General features: G+C 39.3%; 1 protein-coding gene across 2 annotated transcripts in view; it reads left to right on the top strand.

Annotated features, from left to right (window-relative positions):
* Naa20 (N(alpha)-acetyltransferase 20, NatB catalytic subunit) overlaps nucleotides 1-8,518 on the top strand; it is a 9,483-nt gene extending 965 nt beyond the window's left edge. The window contains exons 1-4 of one of the 2 annotated variants that reach the window (XM_028754591.1): nucleotides 881-1,784; nucleotides 2,414-2,549; nucleotides 7,474-7,619; nucleotides 7,998-8,518. In XM_028754591.1, coding sequence (XP_028610424.1) covers nucleotides 1,775-1,784; nucleotides 2,414-2,549; nucleotides 7,474-7,619; nucleotides 7,998-8,083 — 378 coding nt within the window. In that variant the 5' untranslated portion in view covers nucleotides 881-1,774 and the 3' untranslated portion in view covers nucleotides 8,084-8,518. Of the gene's footprint in view, nucleotides 1-880; nucleotides 1,785-2,413; nucleotides 2,550-7,473 lie in introns of those variants that run through there. The other variant, XM_028754598.1, reaches the window with a different exon arrangement.
* The last annotated feature ends 1,544 nt before the right edge of the window (nucleotides 8,519-10,062 follow it).

The raw sequence follows: 10,062 nt of genomic DNA, 5'->3' as shown, positions 1-10,062 counted from the left end.
CTTCCTTCCTTCCTTCCTTCCTTCCTTCCTTCCTTCCTTCCTTCCTTTCCAGGATACAGCCATGTTGATTAATATACATACCATCTGTGGTTCTGAGTTTGGGTAGGTATGACAGACTTGGTCCCCAATACCACATCTTATTGTCCCTTTACAAAAAAAGTGACATCATAAAAGTGAGGAGACTTACATTAAAAAATTGGAATATTATTCACATTCACCAATAAGGAAATAATAAATTAAGCTGTCTTCATCAAGGACATAAAAGATCTAGACATTTTCTAGAATTAGAAATGACTGAGATGTCTCCTGGCAGAGGAACACATGCAAAGGAACACGGCTAACAAGTACAAGCATCAAGAGGCCACATCAGAAACAATGGAAAAGAAAAACCAAAAGGCCCTCAAATCACTTACATGAATATGTAGGATTTCGAAGAATTTCATATCACAGAAATTTTCCCTTTGGGAAAATAGTAGATTACAAATTACCCTACACCTTGACTATATAAGCCCTAGTGTTTATGTAAGGAGAGGGGATAGAGGGGAGCTCATGGTGGTAGTGTCGGTTGCTGGACAACAGGAAGACCAGCTGGCCTGCCACCTCGAGTTCTGGAAGAAGTGGCTGTCCTTCAGAGGAGCTTCAAAGCTAACAGTGCTGAGAGGGTTTCCTGGGAACTTTTTAGTTGTTTATTAATAGTGTCTTTTTCTGTGATTGCACCAGAAAGCTGACATAAGGTGAAACAAACATGGTAGTGAGTCTTAGCAGTATGGACATCCCATTGTTGAAGAGTAACCATTCATTTATTCTTTCTTTCCGAGTAAGAGGGCCTTGCCTTGTGTCCTAGTCTGGCTTGAACTACAGATGTTTCTGATGGAATGCTGTGTTACAGGCACATGCCAGGCCAGGCAGGCAGTTCCTCTGAACATAATTGATTGCTTTACAAATTTAATAGTTGCATAGTTGTACTCAAAGTAGAAACTAGCTATTGAATTTTCCAGTGTAATTTAGGAAATAACAAATGTTTTGGTGCCAAGCAGTTGATAGAATAAATTTGAGAGAGACTCTGAATTTCCAGTGGCAGGGTAGATGAACCATGAACAGGAAGTAATCTCAGATGATAAATGGCACACATAAGTACAATCTGATCACTATGGGGCAGACTGTACGAGATTCTGCTTACTACTAGATGGCACCATATGCATTCTACACCTAGAGAGATGTCCAGGCAATTTTATTAAAGATTAGTGCTGATGTAAATACTCCATTTCATGGTATTAGAGAAATTAGTGTACTAAGTGGGGGATAAGTGACAGTGGTTTTGCATGTGGGTGTGAAGGGTGGATGCACAGGCTAGAGGTTGACTCAGCTGTCTTTCCTAATCACTCTCCACTTTACACAGCTTCCCCCAAGTGCAGGGATTACAAGCAGGCAGCCAAGCCCATCCAGCATTTATGTGGAGAATAGGTATCAGCTGACAGCACTGTATCCACCATGCCACCTCTCTAGCCTGATGGTAGTTTTTGTTTTGTTTCTCTACATATCCCTGGCTGTTCTAGGACTCACTATGTAGACCATACTGGCCTCATACTGGTGCCTGCCTCTGCCTCCGCCTCCTAAGTGCCGGGATTAAAGGCGTGTACCATCAAACTTGCTTCTGCTCTTTATTATGTCTCTCATTCCTTAACAGCTCTAGTATGGGATTCCTTTTTATTTACAGTACCTTGCGCACTGGCCAGAGTATTTCATCGTTGCTGAGGCACCTGGCGGAGAACTAATGGGTTATAGTAAGTACAGTACCACTAGTACTTTTTTGGGTGAGTAAAGATTTTAATACAGGTTTCAGTCTGCTTTACTCTAGAATTTGATGTAAATCATGAAAGATGGAATTTTATTTTCAGATCAATTACTAACAGTTTACCACATCTCTTCTCTGTCCAGCCTTGCACTAGGCCAAGTGAGACAGCAGTGAACATAACAGAAATGATGTAGTCTTTGTGGATCATTCCCTTTAGATTTCTGTATGGTTACTTTGTATATAAGGTAGTGATTAAGGCATATCCATTTAACCAGTTGCTAGCAAAATCTTGAGCTATGAATTGCTACAATCATACATACATTGTAAATGTAATTTTAAATGTAGCTATTTGAAAAAAAAAAACCTAAATCTATTTCAAATGTATCTTATTTGAACAAAAAGTATCCTAGTCTTTGTTGTTGGGTTTTAGTTTATCATTTAATAATCTTTTGCAATAACCATTTGCAAGTGGAGTTTTAAATCAAAGTGGTAATCATTGGCTTGATGATGGGACTTTAAAACTTTGGTACATTTTTATTTTAAAAGAGACGAATGACAGACTATGAATTTTTGTGCAAATTAAGTGTTTTAATTACTGATTTGATTTTCTGTTGGCAGTTATGGGCAAAGCAGAAGGCTCAGTAGCTAGGGAAGAGTGGCATGGACATGTCACAGCTCTGTCTGTCGCCCCTGAATTCCGCCGGCTTGGCTTGGCTGCTAAACTTATGGAGTTACTAGAGGAAATTTCAGAAAGGTGAGAACCTGTTTACACGTGATTTATGAATTCTGTTTTTCCTTTTTCTGTTGAATATCTGAAGGGCTTTTTTTCTTATGAGTGTGAAGAACTGTCATGGCTTTAGATTTACAGGAATTTCATTTTTAGCTTGCAGTAGTTCCTACAATTCTGCCCAATTCATAGTAGTACCATTGCTGCTCTTTTGCTCTTGAGGAAAATTCATGCAGTGTTTGCGTCCAGCCATACACAGCTGAGCTAACAAGCTAGCTGGACTCGGAGATCAACCTTTCAAGGAAGATCTTTGGTGGTGGTAGCACTATGGCAGATGTTTCTAGGCCCAAAGTAGTTCAGTTTGAAGTTCGTTTCTACTCTAACAGCTAATAGCCATCTATAGAAAAACAGAAATAAAATGTGCCACCAAGGGATAAGTACACTGTGAGCACTGAATAGCCTTTTAAACCCTGAAACAAATAGAACGTAACCCATTTCCATTGGTTTTGCATGTAAGCACTAGTTAATCATAGCAAGTGTAAGAAGCCCATTTTATAAAAAGAGTCTGTCATCAAAAGAGTTTTGATGTTTTTCCTGATCATATAAAATAGCCTGTGGCCAGGGCTAAGCATGGGAGTGCATGCCTTTAATCCCATCCCTGCAGAGGAAAGAGGCAGACAGATCTCTTGAGTTTGAAGCCAGACTGGTCTACACAGTGACTGTCAGGTCAACTTTGACTACAAAGGATATCTTGTCTTTAAAACAAAATTAAACATCCCATGCTCCTCTTGAGGCACTTAGTAACTGCCAATAATATGGCTTTTAAAGAGACCTGTTACACCTCACTCACGGTGAAAGATTTTAGAAAAGAAAAGAAAAAAGCAACAGTTATGTAAGAGAAGGCTTCCCGCATTTCCTAGAAGGGACACAAAATGCCTCTGTATGGCATTTGTCAAGTTGCTGCCTAAAAAAAATGGCCTGGAAGGGGATAGTTACAGACCTAGAGGCTTTGTTTCCACAGGATTATTGGACTTTAATAAAGGCAGTTTTTTACAGAAGTAACTAGTCACAAATGCTCTGAGTTAATTCACACACACCAACCCATTCAAAAAACAAAACGAAAATCAAACGCTGTTTCCTTTTTTTTATAATGGTTTTTAGAGACAGGGTTTTTCTGTGTTAACAGCCTTGGCTGTCCTGGATCTCTCTCTAGACTAGGCTGGCCTCAAACTCAAGAGATCTGGCTGCCACTGCATCCTGAGTGCTGAGATCAAAGGTGTGAACCACCACCAGCAAGGAAGTAGTTTTAACAAAAAGTCCTTGGGAGGTTTTTAAAGTTCTTTTTTGAAACCTGCCTTTAATTTAGCACTCAGGAGGCAGAAGCAGGCAGATTTTTGGTTTGAGGGCAGCCTGTTCTACAGAGAGTTCCAGGACAGCCAGGGCTACACAGACACCCTGTCTCAAAATAAAAAAAAAAGAAACCCCACACACCCCCAAACCCATTTGTTCTCCCTGGACTGAATATAAGAAGGAAGGTAAGTTTGTGTGACAGACAGGCAAACAGGAAATGGGTTCTAACAAGCTATAACCTTGGCTATAACTAGTATTCTGTCTATTTAGGTAGTTACTAACCTCTCTTCCTCTCCAGTTTCTGAGGTTTCATTGTTTTGTGTGTGTACACAGATAAACATTATATTCATGTCTTGTTTAGATATATACTAAAGCAAGAATATAATTTTGTTACAGGAGTAAAAAATAAGGAGAAAACTAAGTAGCTATAAATGAATAATGGCTACAGTGAAAAGACAGACATGGGCTAAGGCTATAGGTCAGTAGTCAAGTACAAGACCTTGGGTTCTAACCCCAGCAGTGCCATAAAAAAAAAATAGATGCTTATTAGGAGCTATGTAAGGTTATAAAGATTGAAAATAAAGATAATATTTTGCAAATGATAGCCAAAAAGGAAGTTGACTGCTCACAATGATAATACATTATAGTTGGATACTTACTACCATTGTAAGGGGCCACTGCATACTGACTTGGGTAGGAAGATGGCTTGATGCAAACATGAGGGCCCTAGTTCAGATCCTCAGAACTCATGTAAAAAGTTGGACTTGTTTGTAACACACTTCTTGGCTCAGTTGTTAAGGCAAGATGGAGGATAGAGACAATCCCTAAAAGCCCATGAGCCAGATAGCTGGATTTTCATAGTGGAGAACAAACAAGGCAGGAAGACAAAGACCCACAGTTGTCCTTTGACCTCTACGCATGCACCACAGCATGCCACACAGACATGCACATTCACAAAGAGATTTTAAAAACTGAATCCATTCAAGATGTAACAATGTTATATACCCTGGAAACTAGACAACTTGTTAACCAGAGCTGAACATGCTTCTTTGTAAGAACCTTCTGGTAGAAATCAACTAGGGTACAGAACAGAAGTCAGCAAAGCTTTTCCAGTGCAGAGAGTAAATACTTTGCAACCACCCAGAATTCATTGCAGGAATACAGTTTTAAAAGACATTCTTAGCTTGAGGGTGATGCAAAAAGAAAGTTTGTAAGTCTACTCTACCTTAGTAATAGCTGGACTTTTTTTTTTGGTATGTAGTAAAGCATTAACCAGGGAAACATTTTGCCATCCACTTGTCCCACTATCTTTACTTAAACAATTCCTGACATAAGAGTTATGTCAGACTTCCAGTCCAAGTATGGCGGCTCACACCTGCAAACCTAGCATTCAGGAGGATTGTTGTGGATCTGAGGCCAGTCTGGGTATCCACGGTAATAAATAAGTAAGGTCAGTTTTACAGCCTTTAGGCTGAGGCGTCCTTGATGATGTAAGGAAGGAAGATCCGAGGAACTGTCACCAGAGGGCACTAGTTGCAGAAAAACTGTTGGTAAATAACCAGGAGCCCCAGGGAGTTTGACTAAATAACAACTGTTATTCATTAGGTGCAGTGTATTTTGTAGCAGTCTAGAGAACAGAAGTGAGGGAAGCAGCAAAGCACTGTAGAGTGTTTCATAATGTTCTGGAAATTTACACAGCAAAAGCATGTAAGAAACAAGAGAAGAGGATTGGGAGGCAGCAAACTGCTGTCAGAGATAGAAACAAGAATGTACAAGTCCCTAGAACTAAACAATAAAATCAGAAAAAAGTATTGAAATTGGCATCAAAAGCATTATATGCTTGAGAAATAAGTCTAAGCAAAACCTCCTGAGAGTACTCTTAATGTTTATAAAACTATTGGAAGACATTAAAGTGACTAACAGATGGAAATGGAAAATACTGTAAGCTTTGTGACTGACCTTAGAGCAAATGTAATCACACCCAAAATCCTACTCGGGTTTTTTGACAGTGTTGTTAATAAGAATGCAAGGGAAGAAGAACCAGCAACAAAAATGACAAAATATTCTTCAACAATGGGCAGCTCTGCCCTCTCAGGTCCAGTGTGCAGCACAGACTATTGGTGCTAGAGAGCAGAAGATTGGAAATGACGAATGTGTCTAAGGGTCTTGGTGTACCTGAGGCTGTATTGGATAGCAGGGTGGGAAAGTAGAGGTTTCTGTAAAGATGGTGGGACAAGTAGATGGGCAAAATGTTTCCCTGGTTGCTGCTTTACTACATACAAACTCTAGATTCATTCAAAACATGGACATGGAAAAGCAACAGTATAATATGGAAGGCTCCCATGTCCTCAGTGTAGAAACTGAGCCTTAGCCGGGAGGTGGTGGCGCACGCCTTTAATCCCAGCACTTGGTAGGCAGAGGCAGGTGGATCTCTGAGTTCGAGGCTAGCCTGGTCTACAGAGTGAGTTCCAGGACAGCCAGGGCTACACAGAGAAACCCTGTCTCGAAAAAAACAACAACAAAAACAAAAAAAACTGAGCCTTTTTAAGCAGGTTGTAAACAGTGCTAACCATACAGGGAAGGCTCATTTGTCCGCTTAGTAAAAGTGGAGTAGCTTTGTTCACCCAGAGATAACCAGCCTAAAGTAACATGATGGATGCTTACCGAAAATTCAAACAGAATATCCAGCATACACATAGCAGCCACTGGGGGGAAAAACTGAAGGGTCATTAAGAGCTGTTCGGAAGGAGACATCTAAACAGTCAGTAGACACAGACCTCTCATTAGAAATTAGAAATGTATATTAAGGTCACATCAAGATACTGTATACACTAGGAGTGGGCTTGGAATAAAGAGGTTAGAATTTAATCAAGCTGACAGTGTGCATAGATATACCTATGACAGCAATGGGATCCCTCATTAGATACTGTATCATGAGATGCTCAACAAAAGTATCCATAGTAACATTCTCTACAATAGAACTAGAAATGTTTCCAGAGGACCATGAGCAAATTGTATATTCATACAATGAAAGGCTAAACAGAGTGATGAGAATAGGCTCAGTACTGACTGAGGTCTCTCACAAAGCAATCCTCAAACTGATTATGCTTATATAAATAAAGTTCACAACCAAAAATGAAATCTTAATAGGGAGTAAACAAGGAGTTAATAGCCTAGACACAAAATCAGGATGTGAAGACCTTTGAAAGGGGGAGGTATTACTGACCGAAAGAAAGTATGGTAATCCCCAGTATCCTACAGCAGCTATACTTGGGTCCTTTTTCTGTATTATGAAATAGTTACTCTAAATAGTAAAATGGTTATAAAAGATGTCTACTACCATCCCCAAATAGTCAAAAACCAAGGATTCTTTTTATGCCATTTTGTAGCCAAGGCTGGCCTTGAGCCCATTATGTTTGTAGCCCAGGCTAACCTTGAATCCACAGTTCTCCCCCTTCGGTCTCAAGTCCTAGGATTACAGGCATGTAATCCACAGTAGTGCCATACATAGTATTTTTAAAGATGCATACCAGATTCCCTAGAGTTCTTATAGTTTTAACATTTCCTTTTTTCCTCTTTTTTCTTTTCTTTTTTTCTAAAGAAAAGGTGGATTTTTTGTTGATCTCTTTGTAAGAGTATCCAATCAAGTTGCCGTCAACATGTACAAGCAGTTGGGCTATAGTGTCTACAGGACAGTCATCGAGTACTACTCAGCCAGCAATGGGGAGCCTGACGAGGATGCCTATGGTAAGCTTCCTGCTGTGGCAGTAACTCCAAGAGAAAGTCAAAATAGTTATTTCCCTCCACAAGCCTAAATATTCATTTTAATAATTCAAAAGAATTACATTTAGGAATAGTTAACATAGACTAACCAGCCAGTGGTTAATTTCTATAAATTATCATTTCTTGGTATAGACGTGTTCTTTTACTAAGGAAGAATATATTAGTTGGCTTCTAGGTGGGATTTGGTTAGCAGCTGGCATAATTACTGTGGGAGTCTTGTAAGTACATACATACCACTTAGGATTGCAGGGAGGTCACAAAACCTGATGGGAACTTATACACTCAGTTTGATTTTAAAAAGTTTGGTATTGGTTGCTTACATTAATCTTTGCTTCTTAACAGATATGAGGAAAGCACTTTCCAGGGACACTGAGAAGAAATCCATCATACCATTACCTCATCCTGTGAGGCCTGAGGACATTGAATAACCATAGGCAGTGGTTCTTAGGCAGGTGTTCCAGACAGTTTGTGGACATATTATTTTCATAGGATGGTCTTGGAGCTCTATTAGGAGGAAAGTAAGCATTTAAGTCTTAAAGACTTCAAAAAATGCAGGCTATAAACTTACTTCAAATCTTATCCTTCCAATGAGCAATAGCATACATGTTCGAACTGTTTGCCATAGTAAAATTCAATCAAGGCAGCTAAGTCAGAAGGACACGTTCCACTATCATGGTTGACAGTACATGCCAAGGAAAGACTCCCTCCATCCTCCTCCTAAATCCTGTGCCTGAGAACCACTGCTGCACATATATAAATATATATATATTTTATTTTGTATTGATCTGATAATTGAAGCTTTAAAAGCATATATGAAATGTATAAATCTGAGATGTATAGTAAAACACATTGTTGCTATTGAATGCTTTCTGGAGTTGTCTTTTAATCAGAATTATGGAGGGATCATTGTTTAGGAATACGGTGCTTCTCTTGTTTGACATTTTTACACACAAAACATTTTTACATGCACATCTGAAATCATCCCTGTCTGACATACATGAGCTCCCTTCTTACTGTGTGAAATCTTCCCAAGTAACAGGGTTCCTACTGTTGGTTCCAGATTTTCTCTGTTAACACTGCTCAAATCTTGAATATGAGACTTTAAGGGGAAACAAAATCTAAGTCCAAAAAATCATGTAAAGATAAGCAGGCAGTAAAGAAGTAATCAAAAAAGGCCCACATAAAATGACCATTAAAATGTATGTTTGTTGGCATTCATTTTTTTCCCTTTGAGGTAAGATCTTGCTATATATATTCCTAAGCTGGCCTTGAACTCAGCTCCCAGTAATCCTCTATTTGGCTCTCAAGTGGCAGTTGGGACTACAAACATATGTGTATCATAGCACTTGATTTAAAAGCTTTTACTTTAGAAAGGTCTTATTTTGAGATATTAAGGTTGGAGAGAATGAATTCTTTGTTGTCTCACAGAGGAATAATAGTTCCTTAACTCTGTCACACTTGCCCGTGCTTGTTATGAGTGGACTCTTAAGAGCAAAGTCACTAATTCTTGTCTTCACGTGCATGAGCAACATACAGAGAACCGCTCTAGGAAGATGGCTTAGTTATGGAACTAGCATTCTGAACTGCTTTCACCTCCATCCTGAATCTGTACTAACTCAAAGGACATTCAGTGACAGATTCTTCCTGACTAGCATCCTTAGTATTCAATGCAGACTCAGGCTAACGCTTGAGCCGAGTGCTGGTCTAGTGGCTGAAAAGATCTATCACTTACCTAGTAATACTGTTTTCTTGTAACTTTTACAAAATTATCTGATTTTTCAAGACCCAATTTAGTAATATTATTAAACAGCTTTTATTCCCTTAGATGGATATACTTACATTTAATAATCAGTTGTTTAATCGGTAGAGACCAGTCTTGAAAGAACAGTTGTAGGCATTGAATGGTGAACAAAAGAAAAACTGGCTGTGAACTGCGGGATAAGTAAAACAGTGCCTCCAAGAGGGCAGTGCTGTTTCACAATGTGAGCAGAGTACTAACAAATTCCTGTGCTGCTGCCCGTGCCATCACTGAGCACAGTCACTGGACTCCTGCTGTTTACATCAGTTGTTAGAGTTCACAGATTCTAAGGCATGCTGGGAGATGCAGTCTCTAGGCAGCTGTAACTGCAGAATTCAGAGCTTGGGACTGGCAGTAGTGCTATGGTGAATCATACTTAACAAAGACATTAACATAATAAACCCAAGATTACCCAAACTGAACTTGGAATACTGCCTCAACATCTGAGTACACACGCGCACACTGTGCCTCAGCATCCGCATACGCAGGCCATTGTTTTCTACTAGTTTGAGAGAAAAAGCCAAACTAAAATGTTCTTCGTAAATAAAGACTTGGGGTCAAAAAATACAATCACTACAAATCAATTCAGATATTTAGAGATTATACTAG

This window comes from Grammomys surdaster, unplaced genomic scaffold, assembly GCF_004785775.1.
Source record: "Grammomys surdaster isolate TR1022 unplaced genomic scaffold, NIH_TR_1.0 129, whole genome shotgun sequence".
In the NCBI taxonomy this organism is placed as follows: Eukaryota; Metazoa; Chordata; class Mammalia; order Rodentia; family Muridae; genus Grammomys; species Grammomys surdaster.
The sequence above is the reverse complement of the archived record's forward strand: the minus strand, read 5'-3'. Positions and strand labels throughout refer to the sequence as shown.